The sequence below is a fragment of the Cyphellophora europaea genome (genome assembly GCF_000365145.1).
Source record: "Cyphellophora europaea CBS 101466 unplaced genomic scaffold supercont1.7, whole genome shotgun sequence".
Taxonomy (NCBI): domain Eukaryota; kingdom Fungi; phylum Ascomycota; class Eurotiomycetes; order Chaetothyriales; family Cyphellophoraceae; genus Cyphellophora; species Cyphellophora europaea.
The window spans coordinates 1032155-1059329 of record NW_008481813.1 but is presented as its reverse complement, the minus strand read 5'-3'; the positions used below and the strand labels follow the sequence as shown (position 1 = coordinate 1059329).

The following is a 27175-nucleotide window of genomic DNA, read 5'->3' as shown; positions in this document are numbered from 1 at the left end:
GAAAGGTCGGATTGGAAGTGTCTAAGCTCGAAGTCTGCACAGAAAGTCTTGGCGCCCTGCTGCCTGCCTGGGGCGAGAGGAGGCAGGAACGTCCTCCATCTCAACTACTGACCACTAGCCAGGCTAACACATCAAAGCTGGTAGATAGAAGAGAGTTGGGGCCTTGAAGATTGATCAATTATGAGTATTGTAACAACTATGATACCCTCTCAAACACACGCACACCGTCCATATCACAAGAAGTTTCAAGTCTTCACCACGGTGTGGTTTGAAGGAAGAGTTCCCTTGATCAGATACTCGTCCATCATCTTGCTCAATTCGCCAAAGAGGAAGTACGATGTGTGACCATCGCCATCACGCAGAGCAAATGCCACTGACTCGATGCTCTTCCGCACATTCTCGGCCCAAACATATGATGTCGACGGATCGTACTTAGACTGAGCAAGAAAGATCGGTGGCTGCCCTTCGTTCTTGACCGTCATATCTTGTTGTGGGTTGGTAGGCTTCTTGGGAAACCCCAAACACTGAGCTTGGATCTGGTAGCTCTGGGACACACCACGCGTGACTGGAGCCACGGTCCGTCCCAGCTCCATCTTCCACTTCAGGTCCCAGAAAGAATTTCCTTCGGAGATCCAATCAAGGCAGGAGATGGCCGGTCCAGCAAATGCTGGGTCGTCTTCACTCTGCGCCAGGAGACTGGTGCTGGACAGGAGGGTGGCATTTCCCTGGGAGGCTTGAGCGAGCGCGCCTGCCAACCCGACCCAGCCGGCTGAGAGTGGTTCGATGACCGGCACAAAGTGTAAGCCATTCTGAGTGACCTGCAAAATCTCGTACCCATTCATGTTTGAGCGGCAGACCTTGTCGTCGCATCCGGGTGCCGGTATTGGGTTGTCATTTGCTTCATCAACGAGCCGCACCAGGATCTCCTGAACATCCTCCCCATGCAGAGCGCAGTCTTCGTTCTCATCACACCATTCTGCAAAGCGCTCGAAACTGCGCTCATACGTACTCACTTCGGTGACGAAGGTGTCAGTTGCAGACTGGGCATGATCCGTAATACCATCCAGGGCAAGAGCTCGGTAGTTCTTTGGGAACAGCTGAGCGTAGGTTTGGCCGATCTGAGAACCGTAGGAAGCGCCCATGAAGTTGAGCTTCTCATCGCCAAGAGCCTTGCGCACAGCTTCCAGGTCTTTTGCAACGGCGATGGTGTCGGCATGATATAGCAGTGGACCGGTCAATCTTTCGCAGCTCTCCCACAGGTCTTTGTTCGCTTGAACCATAGCGTCATACTCTGTCTCATCCTTCGGGAACCACGCATTCCGCTTGTTGTAGAGGTCTGGGTCGCACTTGATACGCGGGCTAAGGCCGACGCCCCGAGGATCCATTCCTACAATATCAAAGTTGCTGACAAGATCTTCGCTGAACGCCTGAACCCCAGACGCCTGAGCTATAACAACATCCGAAGCAGCACCGCCGGGGCCGCCGGGGTTGTAGATGAGGCTGCCCAGCTTTTCTCGATTAGAAGATGGGATTCGCACGAGACCGATCGCGATGTGCTCGCTTTTGACGTTGTTCCAATCGAGAGGGACCTGTACCTGGCCGCATTCGAGAGCAGGGGGCATTTCTGGGTCAATGCTTGAACAGTTGACCCATTGCATTGAGCTAGGTGTAAGAGGCGCGGCTGCGTTTAGGCATGCTAAGGCGAGAAAAGGTATCGATCGAATACTGTTAATAGTCTGAACAGAAGGCGCCATTGTGAGTTGCGGACGAGCCAAAAAGAAAAAGAGAGCTGATTAGTGGTAGATGATCCGTGGTAGTAATTCGGAACGCTGGGTTACTATGCAAGATATATACCTAGCAACTCACCTTCGTACATGACTTCCCTTTTAGACGGCACCGGACTGGGGCTTAGAGCTTCGACTATCGCCTTGAGCAACGAGAGTGCCCAAAATATAACGACATTAAGATGAAGGGGACGTGTTATTGTTGCAAGAGACCCCGGTCATTGAAGCTCGTACAGACCTACCTGAAAACGGTAAAGCGTAGCAGATGGCACCCATGAGCCAGTTCCAGGTACGGGAATAGCAACAGCCCCCACCTCTCGCAGGATTGAAGATCCCAGAAGACTGCATCTTCCATACCGTTTTTGAGCCGAGCTTGTGATGCCGCCACGAGTTCTCTCGAGCTTGTCTCTGTCACGCACGATTCTGAGTATGCACTCACAGCGCGGCAGCAAGATTGAGAGCTAAGAACGGGAGCTTAGATGTGGATGTCTCTGGGTGAGGCACTTCCCTAAGATTCATGTCGTGATGACCGCCCGCTACACCGATCCAACCACCCCCAGCGTCGCCACAGGTTGCGTCTGCGTCCGCGTCTGCTTCTTGGCCTCCATCTGAGCCGCGGTCTCCCGCGCCTTGTTGTTGACGGCCTCAATCTCAAAGCCCGCAATCGCCTTGTATTTCGCACCTACGCCCTCTAGCTCTTCCTTCGGAATGACGTCGTAAACGTGTTTGAACCCATCCGGCGCACGTTCGTGAGCGAGCTGCAGCACCTGATCAGGCCCGTTGCCACGGTTGGCATGCACGATGGCGGCCGTAGGCGGCAGACGCAGAGACTGGTATTCTTGCAGCGCGGCCGGTATATCGTTGGGATGTGTTTGGAGGCAATGTGCCAGAGCCTCGGCGTCCAAAATCGCCTGAGAAGCGCCATTCGAGCCGATTGGGTACATGGCGTGGGCGGCGTCGCCGAGCAACGTCAGGCGGCCAAACGACCATTGAGATACCGGGTCACGGTCGCACATGGGGAATTCGTAGACTTTGGGCGTCGCGTCAATGAGGTCGGCCATGCGGAGTCCGCCGCAGGTCCAGGTGCGGAAGGGGCCCTCAAAGCGGGACTTAGGAACACTGCGTGTCCAGTCGACGGGTGGTGGGGTGAGGTCCGGGTCGTTCTCGTCGCGGACGCGTAGTTCGGCGATCCAGTTTACAACGGATTGGTTGCGTTGTCGGGCTGCTTGGGCGCTGATGGGGTAGGCGATGAATTTTTGGTTTGCGTGGCCGGCCCAGATCATCGAGGCGCCGGTGAGGTAAGGGTCGCGTTCGATGCAGCCGCGCCAGAGGATGCGACCGGAGAAGCGTGGGGGACCTTCGGTTGGGTAGAGCAGGCGGCGAGCGTGGCTGTTGATGCCGTCGGCCGCAAGAAGAACGCTGCCGGTCATGCTGGGGATTGAGGAGGGTTGGCCATCGGAGCGCTGAGTGAAGTGGGCGGTGATGCTGGTGTCGTCTTGCGCGTAGGAAGTGAAGGCGTGGTTGAGGTGGACTCTCTCGTGGCCTAGACGGTCTTTCACGGCGCGCAGGAGGAGCATTTGGAATTCGCCCCTGTGGATGGAGATTTGTGGGATGTCGTAGCCGGCATCGAGGCCACGAGGCTCGGAGAGGATGCTGTCGCCATGACAGTTGTAGAAGTTAAGCTCTTTGGTTGTAATGCCGGTTTCTAGTAATGTTGGCAGCAGGCCGAGGTTGCGGAGTATTAGTACTGCTGACGGCTGTACGTTGATGCCGACCCCTAGTGTTGTGAGTTGAGAACTGGCTTCGAATATGTGGATATCTGTGTAGCCCTGGCAAGTTGACATATATGAGCCATGTAGAAGAGTTAAAGAAACGGGGCCCGCTCTTGGTAGGGTAATCTGGGGACGGACGTACCGTGGCGTGAAGGCAAAGAGCAGCACTCAGCCCTCCGATGCCAGCTCCGGCAATTATTATTTTGGGCTGAGCTATACCCATGTTCGGGTTGCGATCAATCTATAACACTGTAGGTCCTGAGATGACGGTCGCACGTTATAGTGGCTGGCCTGTAGTAGAGTAAGAAAATATAGTGGAATGCGGGGAAGATGGAGCGATGTCGGAGATGGGGCAGAGCGGAGTGAAGCTGCTGTTAACATTAAATGCTTTCCGTTATTTTGTTAATAACATATAGAAGGGAAAGTCTTTGCAACACTGGATCGAGATCGCATCAAATCTGACTGGTCAAGATGCCCGAGAAGCTCCCATACGCAATAGAAATCGAGAGCAGCACAACATGAATGTCCCGGGGCTGAGAGGAAGAAGCCCAAACGCAGGCCCGTTGCCGGCCTTTGCCAGAGTTGTAGACCCATTATGAAACATGTCGCGCTCGATATTGCTTCACGTCATGTCAGCGGCTGGGACGCGCCACCAGAGGTCTTGTCGGATGCGCAAAGGTGAGTATGGTGTTTGAAAGTGAAGAGAAATCAAAAGGGGCCGGCCATGGGAGCTCGACACAGAAATTACCGAGTTCCTTCTGTATCTATGCCAAGGAATTTCACAGACCAACACCTTGAGCTGCAGCGACACCGATCTCTCATGCCACTGATAACTACGGCGCGAATCCTTTTCTGGCTGGTATTCAGAATTCCGCTGTTTACCTGTGCCTCTTTGGACTCCTTGCTCAACAGAATCATGCCTACCAAGAAGGCTGGTTGACTTCCAGCGACGGCTGCGCGTGTGCGCGGTCATGCAGGAACGGTGTGCAATGCAACACCATCTCACTGGTGCCACGAAATCATGCCGACAGCGACGTATCCGTGCGTCAGCAACCAGTCGTGGGCCATCTGTAAGTTGATCACAAGTCAGTGGCATGGCCAATGCCCTCATCTCGTATCCCAACCACCTCACTATTAGCGGTGGCTGGGAAACATCAAAACGTTCCCACGGAGCCAACACCTGCGCCATCTGCCCTCTCCTGCACTCACAACTTAGCTCAACATCGTCGACAGTCACAAGAAACATCTATATAACCTCTCGAAGCAGTACACTGAACTAGATAGCCTGATCGCCGACACCACCGAACCTCTGAACCTCCGACAAAGATGCCATTGATGATCTCCGCCGACGGCAAGGGCTGGGTGAAAGCCCCGCCCAAGAAACGCGTGGTTCGTGTCTCCCGTGCCGACCAAGCCGCTGCTCTCAAAAACCCGTTGGCCTACTTTGCCTGCACACCCGTCGGGCCTTCCAAGCCCAAAATCCCCGACTGTCCTGTCTATACCCTCGACCCTAACCAACACACTCCACCCACCTCCGAAGAAGGCAACCCAAAGAAAAGCAGAAAAGGGCGCAGCCAGGGGCGCAGCACGAGCTCGCCCACTCACCACCACCATCATCAACACCGGCATCCATACGACGACGAATACCCGCCCTCCGAGGAGGACGAATACCACACCACAGCTGGCGGAGGAGCAGTCCGGCCACCAGGAGCACGCAGCACCATCTCATACGACAGAGTGAGACCGCGAGCTGCACCCGCGGCGCTGCCGGCACCTCGCCTTGCTCCAAGCGCAGGATCCCCAAAACCAAGGGCAGTGACGGCCGCACCCGCAACAGGACATACTTACTGGACTGGGCCGAGCAACAAGCCCCGCGTACCACCGCGATCGGCCGCTTGGGGTACCGGTCATAGCAGCGCGAACTCCAGCTCGGGCGCAAGCGCTCGCTGGGCGAATGCTACAGCGCCGTTGGCGTTGTAGACCACATTTCGGCTTCTGATGGTTGGGACGGCGTTCGTGCTGAATAGGTATTGCAATCTTTAGCGAGGAATGGAACGTGAGATCGCTAGATGGACACGGAAATCAGGGAGGCAGCAGCATGGTCTGCCTATTTATGTACAAATATATATATTCAATGGTTTCTCCCCGGTTCAAACATACGACAAACCTACCTGTATGGTGGTATTCACACATTGGTGTCAACTCTAGTCTATGGTGATATCCAAATGCAAAACATCTATTCCCGTCCATCTATTCCCGACCCGCCGACGCCGACGCTCGTCAACGCGACTAGCACACTAATATCCTCAACTCGTTTCATAAACTCCTGAAAGCGCTCTCTACACCGCGGCCCCCACCCCCCGACCCTCGTCTCTCCTCAGCTCCTCACCACCAACGGCGTCATCAGCCTTCCCCTTCTCCCTCTCCCTCTCCTTCTCCGCCGCCTCGCGCGCCCTCGTCTTCTTACTCCTCGAATACCTCTCCATCGCAGGAAACAGCCAGCCGGGCCTCGCGACCGTCAACACCAGCACCGCCGCCGCAATCATGGCGCCATCCAGTATCAAAAACGTCGTCTCGTTCTGCTGCAGCTCCGAGCCCCAGCCGCTCGCAAACTCCGGCAGGCGGTAGATGCAGCGCGCCAGCACGGCCAGGTACGCGGCGACGAGCGCGTAGCAGAAGGCGCGGAAGTGGCCTTGTGCGGTGGCCGGGCGGGCGTGGCGGTCGGCGGCATAATCCGTGTCTTCGTTCTCGGGCGCGGGCGCGGGAGTAGTCGTTGCTGTTGTTGTTGCCTTTTGGGCACGTTTGTAGCGCCACACGAACCACAGCATGAGGAGGCCACAGGCGACCATGTTGGCGACCTGAAACGCCACGCCGGCGAGCAGCAGGCTGTCGCCAATGTCGAGCAGCGAGGTGTCGCCGCCGTCGTCGGAGCTGCCGGCGCTGGCGATGCCGCCGCCGAGGCCTTGCACGGCGATGGAGGCGAAGTCGGTGCCGACAAAGATCCACGGGTAGAGACGCGGTTTGAGGAGCGAGTGCCGCGCGCCCGTGTAGATGACGAGGTGCTTGAAGGTGACGGACATGGCGGCGGCGATGAAGGCCGGGCCGACGATGAGGCTGCACATCTGCATGGCGAAGGCCGCGAAGTTCCACGGGTCTTGGTGGAGGAGGAGGCGGCCTGTGTAGCCGAGGAGTTCGAGGAGGGTTCCGATTAGGAGACAGATGCTGGGGGTGGGAAGAGTGGGTTAGTTCGTGTCTATCATGAGATGGCATATTGGGCGGCCACTGGATGGGGTAACGCTTTTACAAGGGCTTCTGTGTCGCATCGTGAGGTTTACCTGTAAGAATAAGTGCGCGTGCGCGTATGGATCGCGGTGCCGATTTGGAACAGAGTGCAGATGCTGAAGACGGCAACGAGAACGGCATTGCCGGGAATCGAAAGATAGGAGCCATATATTGTCGCTTCGACGGGGCAGAGGTCGGTCACACCGTCCTGGCAGTTGCTGAAGGAGGGTCGGAAGCCCGCTGGGGGGGATGCTTCTGCCATGGTGAGAGAACGAGTCTGCGAATTTGAGATCGGCGGAGAAACACTCCTATATATACACCATATGCAGAGGAAGAAAAGGACATGAAAAGAAGTCTCCGGCCTCAAGGAACCAGACGGCGTTCACACAGCCACACAGGGAATGCATTGTCGCTTGGCGGGTGACGTTAGTTCGGTCAGAGAATGCTTCAAGTGCCGGATCTCGTACACTGTTTGACCGAGCAACATGGGAACCCTCGGGTACATCCAAAAGGCTTGACCTGGCATCGCTGAAGATGTCAATCGCTGCTGAGAAGCTTGGAGTGGATAAGCCAAGGGTTGGCAGCAGGGACACTGGAGCCACAGCCACTTTCAGTCTGCCTGTGATTGTGTGCTTTATCAGTACAGTACCACCTGGACATGCTGACTGCCATAGTAGTCGCCGATATAGGCCAGATGACGGCCAAGAGGCGTATTGTCGAGGTCATGAACGTGGCGGGAGGCGTTTCGGTTCGTGATGAAGCGCCGAGTAGAATCTGATATTGGCTACTCCCAAAGGGGCATAGTTCACGAACTTCATCTCTTCGCACGCGGCAAAAGTGCGAATTCGGCGTCTTAATCCAACCGAGAGTCCGTAACAGTTGGTCGGCAAGCTTACATCTGGGCTATGATGCAGCATCTACTTGTTGTTCACTGTTACGAAGGCATCAGTTCTGTGTTCCAGGCCTGGGGGGTGTCGATGAGAGTTAGCGATGCAGTTTGACAATGTCGATCGTGTGAATATAACTGTCAGATCACGAAGTGCTGGCGAGAAGACACCGTGTGTGGGCGAAAAGATGATTCAACAATAGTAGATGCACGATTTGCGGAGGAAACATTTTGAAAAAGCCTGAATTCATCCTCGAAAGCCTGCCTGCCTGTCTGTCTGTACACTACTAGGTCAACATTCTCCCGTGCTGCTCATAGCAGCACCTCAGATTACATCGACTGGATATCCCATGCCGCGCAACGCAATGCAAAGAGAGAAATGGTTCTCCATCCAAAACTCCTGGCTCAGCCATGGACCGCCGTCTATAGAAGAATCATGCCCATGCCAGAGGTGAATGCAATGGTCAGATACAGCGCAATTTGCATGAAGCCAACGTTGCTGTAGTGAGACACTGCGCCAGGGGCTCCATTGGAAGAGCCGGAGCTGCTGGAGCTACCACCGCTGCCGCCATTGCCGTTACCACTGACGGAGGTGGGCGCAGAGGTGACAGTGCCCTGACCATTTTGGCCTGCTTGGCTGATAAGATTTTCACACTGGCCAGTTGGTTTGGTGGGCTTTTGAGTAGTTGCTGAGCCAGAGAAGTCACAGGCCGAAGCCCCATTGCCCTGGGCGCCTTGCTGGTTGTAGTAGACGTTCAAGGCCCAACCAAGCTGTTGCTGGGGGTTACACATGCCGTACGCTCCGTACTTCCCATCAGTACTGGTTGTGTTGATGCCGGCGCAGACCGTGTCGCCCAGACCGCAAACAATACCAAAGAGGTCGCCGATCTCATCGTCCGAAACCTTGTTGGGAACACAAGTCAAGGCGTTGTACATGCACTCACACAATTCTTGGTTCGGGGTCGGCGGGAGCCCCGATGGAGCGTGCCAGTCATCGCCAACAGAAGGACAGGCAGCCGCAGCGGTGTTGGTTGGGTTATAATCCGCGGAGTTGGGACCGGTGGGATCAATGCTCGCAATTTGGGTGGCGAGGTTGTTGAAGTCATCCAAAGTAGATACGGAATCGCCGTCCACGGAAACGAGGCCATAGTTGTTGGCCTCCTGGAAGTACATGTAGACAATACCACCAGACCAGACATCGTTCATCTGGCTACCGTAGAGAGCGCCAACTTCGGTGAACTCACGAGGCTGGACTTCGTTGCAGCCGTACTCGGCGAAAAAGACGGGGATGTTCCAGTTCTCAAACTCCTTGGTGCGGACATCGTAGCCAGACTCCTGGAAGCTGGAGTCGCCGCACCAGGAGTAAATATTGTAGCCCCAGAAATCGACCGCATCAGCGCGATCGCCACAGTCGAAGTAGTCGGCCAGATCTTCCCGGATATCAGCATCGTCATTGGTGGCATAGCCCACACCGATGGTGCGGTAGTTCTTCTGCTTGATATAGGCCTTCATGTCGCGCGCCGCAGCCTTGACGAAAGCGCTGGCATCGGTGTTGGTCTTGTTGTTGGACACCTCGTTTCCAGCGAAGAAGCCGAGAGTGTTGGTGTACTTGGCCATGGTATCGACGACGGCGGTGTAGCGGGCGTAGAGATCATCGTTCCACTTCGGGTCGTCTCGAATGATCGAGTCGCCAGGCGCAGAGAGGTCGGCAATGACGTAAATACCAGCATCGGCCAAAGCATTCATGCATTCATCGTGGTCCTCTGTAGGGTTAATGGCGTAGACGCGGATGGTGTTGGTGCCCAGTTGTGTCAGGTAGGGAATGTCTCGCTGGCAGCTGGAAGGGTTGCTGAGAGGGTCGACGTAGTCTGTATTGGTATCATTGCTAGCGGCATTGGTCTGATTGGCACTGTATTCCTCTTGAACAGGTTAGGTAGGATTCGACGAGAGTATAGGACAGCACGTACGTTGATAGGCAACGCCTTTGATGAAGCTTGGCTGTGTTAGACTTCTGCTAGAGACGAGAATTGGTTGCGTACTCACAATTGTGTGCCGTTGTTCTCGTAAAAGAATTTGGAACCCTAAGAGATTAAGCCTGCGTACATGAGCTGCTCGAGTATTGGCATACCTTGATCACAATCGAGGGAACATCAGCGGAGACAGCGGACTTGGCAAAGAGCGCAGCTGCAGCGAGTGCTGTCGAAATAATACCGGTTGTCTTCATGATGAGTATGCGCAGAGTGTTGTGGTACGGTGGTACAATCTAAAGGGTTGAAGTCCAACGAAGGAGGGAGCTGGCGAATAAAGACTGCGCTTCGTCGCGCCTTCTTGATGAAACAATCAAATGCTGCAACAAGTGCAGACGAACGAAAGATCAATGGTGACGGCAGTGCGCCGAACGAGTGTCGTGAAAGTGGGATTGTTCAGAGATAGAAAGGGATGAGTCGTAGGGGAGGCAAGTGGAATGTAACAACTCGAAGTGCCTCAGGGTCGAAGAGCAGGAATTAGGCCTCTTCGGGTGGTTGAGGCGTCAATTGAGGCTTTCACGGTTAGAAGCAAACGAATTGCAGCCAATTGAATTCCTCACTAGACAGGAAACGCAACGGATGCTGGGTGGCTAGGCCGAGTCGGACAGCCCGGGCGAGGAACGCGTTTTTGGCTCCTGATTTTCTTTTGTATGGCTTGAATCCTCTTCAACGTTCAAGGTGTCTTAGGACTGATGCCGATAGACACGCGTACTTTTGCACAGACAGTACGCGTCTACAACTTTACTGCTGGACACGCAAGTCTCGAATATACTATTTTGTGTTCATGGAGGGGATGTTTGCCCCTCATGACATTTGCCATGCTGCGATTCCGAGCTTGTCAATGCTTGGAACGGTCTTGGTGCCACTTGAACATTGCATCCCAGAGCTTGGTATCGAGTCGATAACGATAGGATAGGAACTGATCGCTGGCCACAGGAAACGGATGTCCGACCTTGGCCAACGTAGGCCGAGGGACTGTGTACAGCATGCCTGCTACGAGAGAAGCTATCTGATGAGAATAACCTATTGGACGAAGCACAGCTATGACTCTGAATGTACGCAGTATGAGGCTCACATACTGTGCGTGCCGGATTCCAGCCAGAAGAGGCTGAAATACAGCGGATTTACTGCGTGGAATGCTGCTCCATGTGGCCACTATGTACATCCGGGCCTGCGTTTGTACGGAGTACCAAGTGCGCCTCTCTCGAACTTTGAGCGAACACGAGATTGTAGAGCGCTCGTACTGCTGTGCGCCGGAAGCTGAGGATGTGCTCCTCCTCCGGTCTCTGACAAGGTGGGAAACAAGCGCAGAGATTGTGCTGCATGTCTTGAATATGGAGCTTAAGGGACGATCAACGCCGATAAGACGAGTTTTTAATTGGCCGGACCTCGGAAATTGGCTGGCGGGCAAAGAGCCACCCGCCAAGCTGCAGCCGGTGGGCCTGCCCCTTTTCCTCATGCCAACCTTAATTAGCACTCGCCACACCCACTAATCGCCGATACCGATGTACTAGGTTTCACTTGTGGTTCCTCGTCTAAACGCCTTTGAGCTGTCTAGCTTTTACCAGGTGGGTGAAAATCCTTTATCTAAAGAAAGATACACCACACTCGGAGCAGTCTCGCCGCAAAGATCAACAAGAAGCCGGCACCCAGTGCTGAAGATCGGTGTGGTGTCTTATGCAGTACGTATAAGTAGCAGGATCAAGAGCATAATGGACTGTTCCAATTCGGTCGCTTAAGCCCGTTCGGCTCCATCGAGTCAAATCACCGGTCGTTGCGAATCAAGGACAAGGCCTGCGCCTCAATCCAAGACGCGTTTCTGCGCGCCCGGGGCTGCTCTGCTCTGCCCATCCGTGCATCGCTTCAGAAACGTGGTGATCCAGCGTAGCCGTAGCTTGCAACGGTCCGTAGCCAACTGCCTCTAGACTCTAGAGGATGAGACACAGATCTGCTTATGATCCGGAGTAGTATGGCAGTGGCAAACATATCCACAACATACGGTATTTGTAGAGTGGTGATGAAATGCATTACGGCACTCGCGTACCGGGTATCGCCCCCCACAGCTTGCCTTTTGCATATTGGCGTGACGGCAGTCCTTGATTTTTGCATGCTGGCAAACCTGGAACTGCCCAAGATCGCTCGGGGCACTTCTCAGATGGTGTAGCAGGCATGCACCCCACTCACTCTGATCTACCGGCCACTTTCCAGCCCAGTATCTGGCTACGGACAAGATACTGCAACATGCATAATATACTAAGTCTAGATACCCTAGATACGTGAACAATGATACGAGAGGTCGGGCGTCGGAATGCAGCATGCATGGAAGGGAACGGCAGCTCCAACCGCTGATATGGTAGAAATGATGGGCGACTCCACCGTCTAGCAGTAACAGCCGGCGAGAAGCTTGTCCAGGTCCATGGCGTAGATTCAGGGTCGCTGACTGGTCAACGGCCGACGGCGGGCTGCATCAAGACGCGCAGGCATGGCCCCTGGTCGCGGTCCACCCTCCCAATCTCTGCGTCGACCAGTGCAGCCAGTCCCGCCCGCCGCATCCGCAGTCAACATCCCCCCTGGAACCGTTCGGTGCTCCCTCTTCCAGGCGTCCATCCTGCCCCTAAACTCTTTCCAGCGTTCCTGCCTCTCCTTATCCCAGCTTTTTTGCATCTCAATCACTGCCAGCTCCCATCCTCCTCTTTTTGCCGTTTCCTACCCTCTTGACAGTCGTTCGCTCTTTGTTCTTGTACACTCTTCTACATTCGTTTGAAGGGTTGAACAAAGAAGGTGAACCGCGTACTCCGCATTCTGGGGTGGTCTGGCTCCCCTGCCGCGCACCGCGTCCTGCCTCCTGCGCCTTCCGCATTGGCTGAGCAACCAACACTCACCCCTTCGGACATTCGTTTCACCACAACACAACCTGCGACCGATTCTCCCTCACCCGACCGCTACCTTCCTCTGCTGAATTACCTCTGAGAGGTCTATCTCAGTCTTTCACAACATCCTCTCAAGCTCGGGTTCAATTATCGGATCTGCATCACGGCTCTACGCTCCTTGTATCCTAATCCAAACAATACCAACGCCTAATCCTTGCTGCGACCCATCTGCGTCCAGCACTCATCATCCATTGATTCATTGTTCAAAAGACTCTGCACATATCATAATCAACATTGATCAAGCTTCGATGAGCAGTATCTGAGGTATTTTCACCCCTTTCAGCCTTGTTCTCCCTTGGATTGTTTACTGACTTGGATCGCAGCATATTTTCCTACCCATCATGTCTGGCCATCCCCAAGGTGGCCATTACGATGATGGCTACGGCCGGGACGACTACGGTCGCGATGGCTATGGTCAACAAGGCGGCTATGCCGGCCAAGCCCAAGGTGGTCATGGCGGAAATGACGCCTATTATCAAGATGGCTACGATGATCGTTACAATGATCAATACTACGATCCCCGTCAGCAGCAACAACAACAACACCAAGGCGGCCGTGACGGTTACTACGACGAATCAGGCTACTACAACGCTGATTCTTCCAATCCATATCATCAAGACGGTGGATACTACGAGGGCCACAACGGCTACCAGGATGACTACTATGACAACCAATACTATGATCAGAATGGAGGCCACCAAAATCAGCCCCGTGGTCGTCGTCGAGGCCATGACTCCGAAGAGGATTCGGAGACTTTCAGCGATTTCACAATGAGGTCAGACATGGCTCGCGCCGCTGAGATGGACTACTATGGTCGTGGCGATGAGCGATACAACAGTGGCTACGATCAAGGTCGTGGCTACCGTCCGCCGTCCTCGCAGATCTCTTACGGCAACCGCTCTTCTGGTGCCTCGACCCCTGTCTATGGTCTGGATTACAACAATGCCCTTCCTGCTGGTCAGCGATCTCGGGAGCCGTATCCGGCCTGGACATCTGATGCCCAGATTCCTCTGTCCAAGGAGGAGATTGAGGACATCTTCCTTGACTTGACGGCAAAGTTTGGCTTCCAGCGCGACAGCATGCGAAACATGTACGATCACATGATGACGCTTCTAGACTCTCGTGCGTCTCGCATGACACCCAACCAGGCTCTACTTTCTCTGCATGCTGATTACATTGGTGGTGATAACGCCAACTACCGACGTTGGTACTTTGCTGCTCACCTCGATCTCGATGATGCTGTCGGGTTTGCCAACATGAAGCTTGGAAAGGCCAGCCGTCGCACCCGCAAAGCGAGGAAGGCTGCGGCGAAGAAGGCCAAGGAAAACCCACAGAACGAGGAGCAGACTTTGGAAGCCTTCGAGGGTGACAATTCGCTTGAAGCTGCTCAGTACCGCTGGAAGACCCGCATGAACAAGATGTCACAGCACGAGCGGGCTCGCCAGATCTCCCTCTACCTCCTCTGCTGGGGGGAGGCCAATCAGGTCCGCTTCATGCCCGAGTGCTTGTGCTTCATCTTCAAGTGTGCCGATGACTACCTGAACTCTCCTGCTTGCCAAAACCGTGTTGAGCCGGTCGAAGAGTGCACCTATCTTAACAACATCATCACTCCTATCTACTCCTACTGTCGCGACCAATGCTACGAGATCGCGGACGGCAAGTACGTTCGTCGTGAACGCGATCACAACCAGGTCATCGGCTACGACGATATCAACCAGCTTTTTTGGTATCCTGAAGGCATTGAGCGCATCGTCATGCAGGACAAGTCTCGTCTCTGCGATCTGCCACCAGCAGAGCGCTACCTCAAGCTGGCCGAGGTTAACTGGAAGAAGGCATTCTTCAAGACCTACAAGGAGACTCGCTCGTGGTTCCACTTGCTCACCAACTTCAACCGTATCTGGGTCATCCACGTTACTACTTTCTGGTTCTACACTGCCTTCAACTCTCCGACGCTGTATACCGCCAACTATCAGCAGCAGATCAACAACAAGCCAAATCCGGCTGCGCAGTGGTCCGCGGTTGCCTTGGGTGGTACTGTCGCTTGTCTTATCCAGATCTTCGCTACCCTGGTCGAATGGCTCTATGTGCCGCGTGCGTGGTCTGGTGCTCAGCATCTTACCAAGCGCCTCTTGTTCCTGATCGGCATGTTGGTCCTCAATGTTGGGCCTAGCGTCTACATCTTTATCATCAACCAGGAAGGAAGAATTGCGCTCATTTTGGGTGTCGTTCAGTTCTTGATCGCTCTGGGTACGTTCCTGTTCTTCTCGATCATGCCTTTGGGTGGACTTTTTGGAAGCTACCTCAAACGCAACTCGAGACAGTACGTCGCATCGCAGACTTTCACTGCCTCGTATCCTCGCCTGTCTGGAAACGACATGTGGATGTCCTATGGTCTGTGGGTTATGGTATTCGCGGCAAAGATGGCTGAGTCTTACTTCTTCCTGACGCTGTCTTTCCGCGATCCTATCCGCATTCTTTCTTACACCGAGATCCAACGGTGCGCGGGCGATGCGATTCTCCAAGACTACCTTTGCAAGTACCAGCCTCAGATCCTGTTGGGAATAATGTTCTTCACGGACCTGATTCTGTTCTTCTTGGATACCTATCTATGGTACATCATTTGGAACTGCGTCTTCAGCGTCTTCCGATCCTTCTATCTTGGTGTGTCGATCTGGACGCCTTGGAGAAACATCTTCAGCCGCCTGCCAAAGCGCATTTACTCCAAAATCCTTGCTACGACCGACATGGAGATCAAGTACAAACCCAAGGTACTCATCTCTCAAGTCTGGAACGCCATTGTTATTTCGATGTATCGCGAGCATCTGCTGGCCATTGACCATGTTCAGAAGCTGCTTTATCACCAAGTTCCATCCGAGCAAGAGGGCAAAAGGACTCTGCGAGCTCCCACTTTCTTCGTGTCGCAGGAGGACCACTCTTTCAAAACCGAGTTCTTCCCATCGCAGAGCGAGGCCGAGCGCCGTATTTCATTCTTCGCCCAGTCATTATCAACTCCCATCCCGGAGCCTCTCCCGGTCGACAACATGCCTACCTTCACGGTCCTGATTCCCCACTATAGCGAGAAGATCTTGTTGTCTCTGCGTGAGATTATTCGCGAGGATGAGCCATATTCTCGTGTCACGCTTCTGGAGTACCTCAAGCAACTTCACCCGCACGAATGGGACTGCTTCGTCAAGGATACCAAGATTCTGGCTGATGAGACCTCCCAGTTCAATGGCGACAACGAGAAGTCAGAGAAGGATACGGCCAAGAGCAAGATTGATGATTTGCCATTCTACTGCATCGGTTTCAAGTCGGCTGCTCCCGAGTACACCCTGCGGACACGTATCTGGGCTTCGCTGCGCTCGCAGACTCTCTACCGTACCATTTCCGGTTTCATGAACTACAGCCGTGCTATCAAGCTGTTGTACCGTGTTGAGAATCCCGAGGTTGTCCAGATGTTTGGCGGCAACTCTGACAAGCTTGAGCGCGAACTTGAGCGCATGGCGCGACGCAAGTTCAAGATCGTCGTGTCTATGCAACGCTATGCCAAGTTCAAGAAGGAGGAACGTGAGAACACCGAGTTCTTGCTCCGTGCTTATCCTGACTTGCAGATTGCTTATCTCGATGAAGAGCCTCCTGCAAACGAAGGGGAAGAGCCCCGATTGTACTCTGCACTTATCGATGGCCACTCTGAAATTCTCGACAACGGCATGCGCAGACCTAAATTCCGTGTTCAACTCTCTGGCAACCCTATCCTTGGTGACGGAAAGTCTGACAACCAGAACCATGCCATTATCTTTTACCGCGGCGAGTATATCCAGCTCATCGATGCCAACCAGGACAACTACCTCGAAGAATGCCTGAAGATCCGAAGTGTTCTTGCTGAATTCGAAGAGATGACCACAGATAATGTCTCCCCTTACACGCCTGGTCTGCCCCCAACGAAGAACACTCCTGTGGCTATTCTCGGCGCTCGCGAGTATATCTTCTCGGAGAACATTGGTGTCCTTGGTGACGTCGCAGCTGGCAAGGAACAGACTTTTGGTACCCTCTTTGCACGTACTCTGGCTCAGATTGGTGGCAAGTTGCACTATGGTCATCCGGATTTCCTCAACGGCATTTTCATGACTACTCGTGGTGGTGTTTCCAAAGCCCAGAAGGGTCTGCACCTGAACGAAGATATTTACGCCGGTATGAATGCCCTTCTCCGTGGTGGCCGTATCAAGCACTGCGAGTACTACCAATGTGGCAAGGGTCGTGATCTTGGATTTGGCTCTATTCTCAACTTCACGACCAAGATTGGCACGGGTATGGGCGAGCAGATGCTTTCTCGCGAGTACTACTACCTCGGAACTCAGCTGCCACTCGACCGGTTCTTGTCTTTCTACTACGCCCATCCTGGTTTCCACATCAACAACATGTTCATTATGCTGTCGGTGCAAATGTTCATGATTGTGCTAATCAACCTGGGTGCCTTGAAGCATGAGACGATCACTTGCGACTACAACCGCAATGTTCCCATTACGGATCCCTTGAGGCCCACTGGTTGTGCTAACCTCATTCCCATCATGGAATGGGTTGAGCGTTGCGTTCTATCGATCTTCATTGTCTTCTTCATCTCCTTCGTGCCACTTGTGGTTCAGGAACTGATGGAACGTGGCTTCTGGCGAGCTGCTACTCGTCTTGCCAAGCACTTTGCGTCTGCTTCTCCAGTCTTTGAGGTGTTTGTCTGCCAGATCTACGCCAGCTCTATCCAGCAGGATCTGTCCTTTGGTGGTGCGCGGTATATCGGCACTGGTCGTGGCTTTGCTACGGCTCGCATCCCCTTCGGTGTCCTCTACTCTCGTTTCGCGGGTCCATCCATCTACCTGGGTGCTAGAGCGCTTATGATGTTGCTCTTCGCCACCATCACCGTGTGGTTCCCGTGGCTCATCTGGTTCTGGGTGTCCCTGATCGGTCTGGTCATCTCGCCGTTCATTTTCAACCCGCACCAGTTTGCATGGAACGACTTCTTCATCGACTACCGCGACTATCTCCGCTGGCTGTCTCGTGGCAACTCCAGATCTCATGCCTCTTCTTGGATCGCTTTCTGCCGTTTGTCCCGTACTCGTCTGACTGGATTCAAGCGCAAGGTTCTTGGAAGCCCCTCGGAGAAGCTATCTGGCGACGTCCCTCGTGCAAGACTTACTAGTGTCTTCTTCGCCGAGATCGTTGGACCTCTTGTTCTCGTCGCGGCTACCCTGGTTCCGTATCTCTTCATCAACGCTCAGACCGGTGTGCGCGATCCCGCGCCAGCGACCCAATCTCTCATACGCGTTGCCATTGTGGCCTTTGCCCCCATCGCTGTCAATGCCGGTGTTTTGGCTGGTCTATTTGCCATGGCTTGCTGTATGGGCCCAGTCCTCAGCATGTGCTGCAAGAAGTTCGGCTCAGTCCTTGCCGCCATTGCTCATGGTGTTGCTGTCTTCATGCTCCTCGCTTTCTGGGAAGTGATGTTCTTCCTTGAGGGCTGGATCTTTGCCAAGGCTCTTCTGGGCATGGTTGCCGTGGTCGCTATGCAGCGGTGGTTCTTCAAGCTCGTCATCGCCCTGGCTCTCACTCGTGAGTTTAAGTCAGACACCTCCAACATCGCTTGGTGGACCGGCAAATGGTATGCTATGGGCTGGCACTCGATGTCCCAGCCGGCTCGTGAGTATCTCTGCAAGATCACCGAACTCGGCTTTTTCGCTGCCGACTTCATTCTCGGTCACATCATCCTCTTCATCATGTTGCCGGCATTGTGCGTGCCGTACATCGACAAGTTCCACTCCGTCATGCTTTTCTGGCTCCGTCCCAGGTACGTCTTGCTGGTTTTGTACGTTTTGAGGCTCTACTAACAAATTCGCAGTCGTCAAATTCGGCCTCCTATCTATTCGATCAAGCAGTCCCGCCTCCGACGGAGACGAGTCATCCGTTATGCGATCCTCTACTTCGTACTGCTGATCCTCTTCGTTGTCCTCTTCGTCGGGCCTGTCATTGTACGGCGCTTCGTCACCGGTCTGCCTTCAGTTCCGATGGACCTCATGCAGCCCACTGGGCAAGACAACAACGATACCATGGCATCCGTCACTGGATCCGTTCTCATCCCTGGATTGGGCAGTCAACCTACTGGTGGCGGTGGCGGTGGCGGCGGCGGTGACGATACCGCTGCAACATCGGCCGCTGGTGGTGATGATGGTGGTGATGCATTCCCATCTGATGCTTTCGGTTTGGGCGGTGGCAACCGCTTCGTGCGGTGGTAGAGAGAAAGGGAATCATGGTACTAATGATTGTGCAAATGGTTACGGTTTTCTACCGGACATTTCAATGATTGGAACGGCATAGAATTTCGATGCTGTCGATCTGTAAACTGCAGGACTCGTTAAGGAGCTGCGATCTTCAGCCTACTTTTTTGCGAAAAACAAACATGGCACCGTTGGACGGCGTTTGGGAAGGGGAGATATTATTTGAAACAGTAGACATACGCACTTGTACAGCACAACACATCCAACAATAATTAGGGATCGCATCGCTTCTCTGCGTGTCTCGGTGTCTATAATGCTCGTATAAAAAAGGGGTAAATCGCTTGTACAGAACACGTGACCTTTGTTCTCCGACGCGCCCGCTGCTCTGCGGCGAACTTCACTTTGTCACTGCGCTCATCCTCAGCTGGCATTGCATCTACCGCCTACGGCACTCTCCTCACCAGCCACACGTCCAATGGAGAGTACCAACGTGACAACGTCCATGATGAACACTACCGAGATCTCCGATCACGTTGTTACCCTCGTTAACGCTGCGGGCGAACAATTCCACAAGATCCCCGGCTCCGCGATATTCCTGCGCTACGTGAAGTCTAGCTACCAAAATGATCCCGTTCGATCGGCGGTGGAATTGTTCTTGGTGCTCTTCGCGATCAGGTATTTACTGGCTCCCACATACAGCACGAAGCCCAATTATGTCAAGCTGAGCGAAGAGGTGAGTTCGCCCGGAGAACCTGGGAAAGCGGCTTTTGCGCAGAATGCTGGGTCTTCGCGCACCCAGAAGCATAAATTTTCACCGAGCACATGCTGACGGAGTCGATCAAAGGAGATTGACGATCTGGTGGACGAATGGCAACCGGAGCCCCTGGTTGGCAAAACCACTCCTTTCGAAGAAGCAGAACTGGAGAAAAGACCGGTGATCATTGGGTGAGAAAAACGAGAACACGACTCCAGGAATACCTTGATGCTGATCGCAGGATACAGGCCAACTGGACCACGGGTCAAGTTGTCAAACGGACGGACCGTCACGAACCTAGCCTCCCTGAACTTCTACAATTTTAATGCGAACGAAAATCTAAAAGAGCGTGCTATCCAAACGTTGCGTACATATGGTGTCGGACCTTGTGGCCCGCCTGGATTTTATGGCACACAAGATGTCCACATGAAAGTCGAAGCCGACCTCGCCGCTTTCCTAGGTACACAGGCGTGCATCATATATGCACAAGCATTTTCGACAATATCGTCAGTCATTCCAGCGTTCAGCAAGAGAGGGGATATCATTGTGGCGGATAAGGGGGTGAATTATTCCATCAGGAAAGGCATACAGATCTCGCGAAGTAACGTGAGGTGGTTCGAGCACAATGATATGGAAGATCTGCAAAGAGTACTGGCAAAGGTCACCAAAGAGCAAACAAAGAAGCCCTTGACACGGAAATTCATCATTACTGAGGGGATATTTGAGAACTCGGGCGAGATGATCGACTTGCCGAAGATTGTAAGTTGCGAGGACGAAAGCGATACGAAAGCTACAATACTAACGCAAGTAGATCGACTTGAAGGCCAAGTACAAGTTCCGACTCATCCTGGATGAGACATGCTCATTCGGTGTTCTGGGACGGACTGGACGAGGCATTACCGAGCACCAGCACGTCGATTCGGCCGAGGTGGACATCATTGTCGGATCCATGTCCGGGGCACTAGCCGGTGCGGGTGGCTTTTGCGCTGGCTCAGATGATGTTGTTGAGCATCAGCGGATTACTGCAGCGGCATACACTTATTCGGCTGCTCTACCAGCCATGGCTGCCGTGACGGTAAGCGAGACGGTCATGATGCTGCAGACACAGCCCGACCTACGAATTCAGTTGCGGGAGAACCTCAAAGCGATGTGGGGTCAGCTTGATCCCCGGAGCGATTGGATGTATTGTACCAGCGTGCCTGAGAACCCCATTATGCTACTTGTGCTCAAGCCCGAGGTTATTTCCTCAAAACGGCTAGGGATGGAAGACCAGCAGCAGCTCCTACAGGACATTGTAGATGAGGTTTGTTTACTTGAGTCATTCTCCTTCCACGGTTGCTAACGTGTTCCGGTAGTCTCTTGCGCAAGGCGTCATGATCACAAGGGTCAAGGCACTATCACCGGATCCAAGCGGCGCTAGGACTCAAATCCATGTCCAACAGCCAGCGCTCAAGGTGTGCTTGACGATTGGGTTAACCAAGAAGGAGATCGAGAAAGCGGGCACGATCATCAGACATGCCATCACCAAGATCGTTTCCCGAAAACGGTAGAATGCTTCTACCCGTGTGGGATACAATGCGGGGGCTTGTACAATAATGAGCGAGGATCTCTTACCCGGTTTTGATGGGGGGCGAACCTGTACAGAAGAGCTAGAACTACCTAATTAATGCTGTTTCTGTTCCTCAGCATTCATTCACTGCCTGGTGTTGAGCCGCTGGTTGCCTTGTCAACGCCCAATGACGTCGATGGTTGCCAAGGCACAAGTGGGGCGGTTACGCGCACGCGGCAAGCGCGGGTCCTGCGGTCTGGGCTGCCTTGCCAGCACCGCATGTGTTTGAGAGTTGCTCTCGACTTCTCACTTCTCAGGGCGCAAGCCTTGCAGATCGAGTACACGACGACAATCGACTGATCAGTGACGACCAACATGGCTTCCTTTCTGCGTGGGAAGCAGGCTGGCATTCAGCACGACCTCTCTCAGGGCATTGTCCCCGATGCCATTCAACTCGACGATGTAAGCCGCCAGAAAGCTTTCTTCCCGGCTCTGACGCCCCTCTAGTTCGCCCGATATGGCATCAACTCCCAGATATCGACCCTGGCGTACGATCCGGTGCAGTCTCTGCTCGCCGTCGGCACCAATGACTCCCGCTTTGGCCCAGGCCAGGTCTACGTCTTTGGCCAGCGTCGAGTATGCGCCGTTTTGAACCTCCAACGTCGAGCCTCGATCCGCGAGATCCAATTCTGCGCCGACAAGCTTGTCGTACTCGACAACAAGAATGACATTAATATATTCAGTCTCGCGACCAAACGTCTCCTGGCCAACTATGCACCACCCGGCCATGTGGTTTGCATGCTCACCGACCCGAGTCTCGATTACTGCTTTACCGGATTACAGAGTGGGGAGATTGTGGCATATGATTTGGACAGGGAAAATATGACACCACTAAAGATTCCGAATCTGTGGAGAGAAATGAATCCTCGAGCCCGTCTCCTACCGATCGTTGCCATGCAATTTCACCCTAAGGATATTGGAAAATTGCTCATTGGCTACTCAGAAGGAGCAGTCACATACTCTTTCAAGCAAAACAAGGCACAGAAATTCTTCCATTACGAGGTCCCCAGGGGTGCGCCTGGCGGAGATGCGCATCCCACCGCAAGCATGACGGTGAGACATCCCCGCCTGACACACGTGGCTTGGCATCCCACTGGCACATTTATCCTTACTGCACACGATGACTCGAGCTTGGTGTTTTGGGAACCTACGAGTGGGAGGCTACTCGCAGCGAGGACAGTGCAGGAGATCGACGTGAACATCCCGGGGAGTGGTGGTGCGAAAGGCGCTCCCGGTTCACCACTATCCCCGACCGCGTCTGGGTTGTCTGTCCGGGAGCCATATACCCGCATATCGTGGTGTTCGAAAGAGAATCCGGACGACACTGGCTTGTTGCTTTCCGGCGGATCCCCCACCACGAACCCAACCAAAGGTCTTTCCTTTATTGAGCTGGGCCCTACCCCTGTGTATCAAACGTCCTCTTGGGACGCGCTCGCCAACCATTTTCGCAACCCGAGGCGCGTTCACGTCCTCCCTACCCCTCCGAGCGCAGACGTAGCAGAATTTCTGATCATCCCTCGAAGCTCACCGTATTACAATGGCTCGCATGATCCGATAGCCGTCTTGGTCATTATGACCTCTGGTGAGGTCCTCACAATGAGCTTCCCATCTGGTCATGCTATATCACCAACCAATCAGCTTGGTGTACACCTCACTTTCATTCATCCGTTTGTTACAAAGATCGCATTGTCGTCCGTTGACCGGACTCGATGGCTTGGGCTCAAAGAGCTCCGAAACCATGGTCCGCTTTTCGTCCAAGGCGGCGTTGAAGGAACCAGACCGCTAAAGCGCTTCGAGAACCGTAATATCGTTCAGACTGCGCATGCTGATGGTACCATTAGACTGTGGGATGCTGGACACGGCGATGCTATCGAGAATGGAATGGTCATTCAAGCTGACCTAGCAAGAGCGCTTGGCCGTTGGGACAACGTCGACGTTGCGAAACTTTCCATGTCTGGTGCATCTGGCGAGCTATCAGTTGGCCTTCGAAGTGGAGAAGTTGTTATTTTCCGACTCAACCGCAATAAGAACGCTGGACGACCAGATGTGGATGAAGAAAGCCGCGACCCACCACCAGGCCAAATGCAGGACATCTCAAGGCGGGCGGATCCTGGTCTGCGAGAAGGCTTACTTCCGCTCACGATGTGTAATGATCAGCAAGGGCCTGTCACAGCGCTGAAGCAATCAGATGTTGGCTTTGTTGCTGCAGGTTACGCGAGTGGCGGTATCACAATCATCGACCTGCGAGGTCCCGCCATTATCCACACACAGCTACTCTCCGACCTCAAAGCTGAGCGCAATAAGCGCGTGAGTGTTCGTCGAAGTAACAGCGACACGCAGTCATCAGAGTATGCCACGGTCCTCGACTTTGGCGTAATGACGCTAGAAGGTGATGATTACTCCTCTATTGCCCTTTTCGTTGGCACGTCCCGGGGTCGTGTGGTTACTTTCAAGATCCTACCTTCAAGCAGTGGACGCTACTCGGCGGCTTTCGCCGGCGTAACGCAGATCTCTGACGATCGCGTTGTGTCACTGGATCCCATCGACGCCGTCAGTGGCAGTCCTGCCTCAGCAACTGGTACGGCTGTCGGAGGTCTCCAGCAAGGGCGTAAAGTAGATGGAAGCATCGTCGCATGTACAATGGGGTCAGCCCATATCTTCCGGCCGGCACACAGCAAAGGTGCTTCCAAGACGTTTGAAGGCGGCTTCTGCGATTCGGCTGCAATCGCGCGACACGGCGACCGTGGCTACGGCCTAGTAGCACTTTTCGGCGATGGTACCATGCGCGTCTTCTCCCTACCGGGCCTCAAGGAGATCGGCGGACAGCGAATAAACCACATCCTGGACACGAAAAGATTCAGCGAAGCCGTCATTACTGGGACAGGCGATATCCTAGGCTTCACGGGCCCAAGCGAAGTCGCGCTTGTAAACGTTTTCGGCACGGGCCTCTCACTGCCTGGCAGCACCGATACACTACTCGATCCCAACAAGATCATCCCTCCTCGTCCCACGATCAGCAACCTGCAGTGGATCGCAGGCACGCAGTATATCACCCCAACGGACCTGGACCTCCTGATTGGTGGACCCGACCGGCCCATGAGCAAGCGTATGCGCGCGCAACTACAAGCGGATCAGGATTCAGAGTATCAGCGACAGCGGGACGCGGCAAGGACAGGCAATAAAGCGCAGGACGTCAGAAACCGTCAGCAGGAGGGCTGGGGCGATTACATGTCACGGCAGCTGGCGGAGCGAACCGAGCAGTTGGGTTTGACGGGAGACAGTATGGATCGTGCAGCGGATAGTAGTGAGGGGTTCAGCGATAGCGTGAGCAAGTACATCCAGAAGCAGAAGAGGCAGGCCGCTATGGGGTATTTGGGTGGGAAACTTGGATTCTGATAGATGGCAGTCAGGAGGTTGCTGAGGCTCGAGTAGTCCCAATCTGATCTGGTTACGATGCTCGAGAGTTCGCATTGAAGTGCGGACAGCACGAAAGAGAGATGATTATCGATGGTCACCCCGCCTCGATGGGCCCGGCAAAGCTTCCAAAACATACGTGTGTATGCATGCCTACCAGTCGCCGATGGAACAAAGGCTGTACTCACCAGGTCTGAAGGTGAGGGTTCTCCCTACTAGCGAGTGCTACTGCCAGCTAAGGCCGGGGGCAAGTCATACTACTCTTCACGGGTGCAGTCTAGGTACCCAAGGAACACACCATGCCAAAAGGTGTCTAGCGAACTAAAAGTGCTCATCTGACGGTGGTGGTGTATCGGAGCAAGTGTCTCACTCTCACGGACAAATCAACGCTGGAAAAACACACGTTTTACTTGAATGAACGTACGTTCAGATTACTCAAAACTCATCCATCTCCACCTCCACCCCATTGACCAACACACGTGGCAAGATCAAGAACCGCACCATTTTCTTCTCCTTATTCTTTTGCCTCTGCCCCTGCCTCCGCTGCCGCCCGCTCACCTCCTCCTCCTCCTCCTCCTCCTCCTCCTCCTCCTCCCGCCATCCCCTCGCAACCCCCTCAGCGATCATGCCCTCCAGCTCCCCCATCATCTCCCTCACGCCCCGCACCTGCGACTCGACAACCTGCTCCCGAAACGCCTGGGCGTCGGCCCGCGCGCGCGCCTTGTGGGCCGCGCCCTCCTCGAACGCCATGGCGCGCGCGTACCCCCTGGAGTCGCAGCGCGCGCAGCGGCTGCGCGTGTTGTTGGTGAATGTCACGGCGGAAGAGGCGTTACTCTTGGTGGTGATGGAGGAGGAGGAGGAGGAGGAGGAGAAAGCGAAGGCGGGTTTGTGGGGGCCGCCACGGTGGGTCTTGATGGGGTTGGAGTAGGTGAGGGAGGAGCAGGGGCTGCCGTTGGGGTCGGCGCGGCAGGCGGTAAAGAGTTGGGGGCAGGGGCGGACGTTGCGGTAGGTGTGGCCTAGGTGGCCGCAGCGGGAGATGGAGAGCGTGTAGAGACACATTGGCGCTCGGGTTGAATATGCTGGTCCTGAGAAGAGAGGGACCGGGGGGGGGGGGGGGGAAGACGTATGGGACTTACCTGGACGGTGGCCCGGATGGATTGGTGGTGGTGGTGGCTCGGGTGGTATGGATCTGGGGCCGTTGTGTTGTCGATGTATGGTGGCCGTTGGCTGTCTGTGAATCATATAGGCAGTATGTGCGGTGGGGACGGGATATAGAGCTTTGTTGTACACATAAAGCGAGATTGTCAGGGCGTGAACAAGGCCAATGTGCTGGGCATTGTCGTCTTGTTGCATTGCCCGCTGGCTTTGTTGTTCCGACCATGCCATTGTGCAAGTCATACCTAGCAGCCCTCAGCCCTTCATGACAGCTGTATAATATTATGCTGACCCAGCCCTCCCACTACGCTTCCACCTACCTTTGTTGAGCAGCACCTGCACACCACGAAGCACCTAGCCATCATCCCGCAACACGCCCGACGTCGCGACCATGCCCGGTCGCGACATCAATCGCCATTGCTTCGTGATGCAGGGCCGGTCTGCATCAACTACTGACCAAGCTGAGGCCGGCCTCAGTGCCAAGAAAGGACACCCCGAAGATACAGAAACGAGCGATAAGGTAAGTGATTCTATTCAGGCTTTCTTTCGCGCCAGCGAAACCCGCACTGACACCCGCGCCGTGCTAGAAGGCACCGCTCCGCAAACCAACGACCGTGACCTCCCATCTAACATCATCCGCGCACAGGCGAGACTCGAAGAAGAGGCGTTGGCGCAGCGCAAGCGGAAGCATCGGCAGGCACGCGTGCTGGGCAGCCATCCCGAGAGTCTAGTGGCCGGCGAGTGGACCTTGGTGCCAGAGGCGAAGGCTGTCGACTTGTCCAAGCAGGAATACGATCAGGCCGTGGCTCAGGGACCACTTGCGAGGGTAGGCCGTGGTAGCACGACCGGCCAGGTGGGTATGCCGCCAACGGAGAGGGAGGAGGCGAGGGACCTTTTGAGTCAGGGCAGTGACAGGAGGCAGAAGATTAGGAACTTGTTCCGGCAATCTTTGCGATGATGTGGTCGCTGAGCCTTTGGCTGTTCTCGGGTACGGTGAACAGAATCTCTTTCAGATCAGACTGAAATAGTTGCGGGGAGGCAGATAGGGGCAGAAAGCCTTGCCAAGAGACCTCGGACGGAGGGCCTCGAGAATGAACCTGGAATATTTCGTTGCATATCTCATCTCGTGTAAGCAATCTCAATAAGCCCGAAACCTAGTCTCAGCGTCTATGAACAGTGTCAGTAACCAATGACCATGCAAAGCGTTCATCGTCCGTAGGAGTACCTCTTGCCAAGTCCAGCATGATACGAGGGACCAGAGCGGACATCATGGCCGCGAGTGGCTTACCATCTCTGGCA

At 54.4% G+C, this 27175-nt stretch overlaps 9 protein-coding genes across 9 annotated transcripts; 4 read left to right on the top strand and 5 right to left on the bottom strand.

Annotated features, from left to right (window-relative positions):
• Positions 1–245: 245 nt before the first annotated feature.
• On the bottom strand, positions 246–1754 carry HMPREF1541_07480 (uncharacterized protein; the record flags this gene model as incomplete). Its single annotated transcript, XM_008721804.1, has 1 exon — positions 246–1754. One exon carries the CDS (start codon positions 1752–1754, stop codon positions 246–248), a length of 1509 nt encoding a protein of 502 aa, XP_008720026.1.
• A 566-nt stretch (positions 1755–2320) lies between these two features.
• Positions 2321–3779, bottom strand: HMPREF1541_07479 (uncharacterized protein; the record flags this gene model as incomplete). The annotated part of the gene is made up of 2 exons (XM_008721803.1): positions 2321–3613; positions 3699–3779. 2 exons carry the CDS (start codon positions 3777–3779, stop codon positions 2321–2323), a joined length of 1374 nt encoding a protein of 457 aa, XP_008720025.1.
• A 1103-nt stretch (positions 3780–4882) lies between these two features.
• On the top strand, positions 4883–5469 carry HMPREF1541_07478 (uncharacterized protein; the record flags this gene model as incomplete). The annotated part of the gene is made up of 2 exons (XM_008721802.1): positions 4883–5251; positions 5293–5469. The coding sequence occupies 2 exons, from the start codon at positions 4883–4885 to the stop codon at positions 5467–5469; spliced, it is 546 nt and encodes a 181-aa protein (XP_008720024.1).
• A 426-nt stretch (positions 5470–5895) lies between these two features.
• HMPREF1541_07477 (uncharacterized protein) lies at positions 5896–7100 on the bottom strand (the record flags this gene model as incomplete). Its single annotated transcript, XM_008721801.1, has 2 exons — positions 5896–6778; positions 6892–7100. 2 exons carry the CDS (start codon positions 7098–7100, stop codon positions 5896–5898), a joined length of 1092 nt encoding a protein of 363 aa, XP_008720023.1.
• A 1047-nt stretch (positions 7101–8147) lies between these two features.
• On the bottom strand, positions 8148–9948 carry HMPREF1541_07476 (uncharacterized protein; the record flags this gene model as incomplete). Its single annotated transcript, XM_008721800.1, has 4 exons — positions 8148–9643; positions 9692–9717; positions 9768–9805; positions 9853–9948. The coding sequence occupies 4 exons, from the start codon at positions 9946–9948 to the stop codon at positions 8148–8150; spliced, it is 1656 nt and encodes a 551-aa protein (XP_008720022.1).
• A 3074-nt stretch (positions 9949–13022) lies between these two features.
• Positions 13023–18962, top strand: HMPREF1541_07475 (1,3-beta-glucan synthase component FKS1; the record flags this gene model as incomplete). The annotated part of the gene is made up of 3 exons (XM_008721799.1): positions 13023–13080; positions 13129–18517; positions 18569–18962. 3 exons carry the CDS (start codon positions 13023–13025, stop codon positions 18960–18962), a joined length of 5841 nt encoding a protein of 1946 aa, XP_008720021.1.
• A 487-nt stretch (positions 18963–19449) lies between these two features.
• On the top strand, positions 19450–21248 carry HMPREF1541_07474 (uncharacterized protein; the record flags this gene model as incomplete). Its single annotated transcript, XM_008721798.1, has 5 exons — positions 19450–19677; positions 19789–19889; positions 19947–20457; positions 20510–21001; positions 21054–21248. 5 exons carry the CDS (start codon positions 19450–19452, stop codon positions 21246–21248), a joined length of 1527 nt encoding a protein of 508 aa, XP_008720020.1.
• Positions 21249–21622: 374 nt separating this feature from the next.
• Positions 21623–24703, top strand: HMPREF1541_07473 (uncharacterized protein; the record flags this gene model as incomplete). The annotated part of the gene is made up of 2 exons (XM_008721797.1): positions 21623–21709; positions 21755–24703. The coding sequence occupies 2 exons, from the start codon at positions 21623–21625 to the stop codon at positions 24701–24703; spliced, it is 3036 nt and encodes a 1011-aa protein (XP_008720019.1).
• Positions 24704–25156: 453 nt separating this feature from the next.
• On the bottom strand, positions 25157–26107 carry HMPREF1541_07472 (uncharacterized protein; the record flags this gene model as incomplete). Its single annotated transcript, XM_008721796.1, has 2 exons — positions 25157–25800; positions 25858–26107. 2 exons carry the CDS (start codon positions 26105–26107, stop codon positions 25157–25159), a joined length of 894 nt encoding a protein of 297 aa, XP_008720018.1.
• Between the last annotated feature and the right edge of the window lie 1068 nt (positions 26108–27175).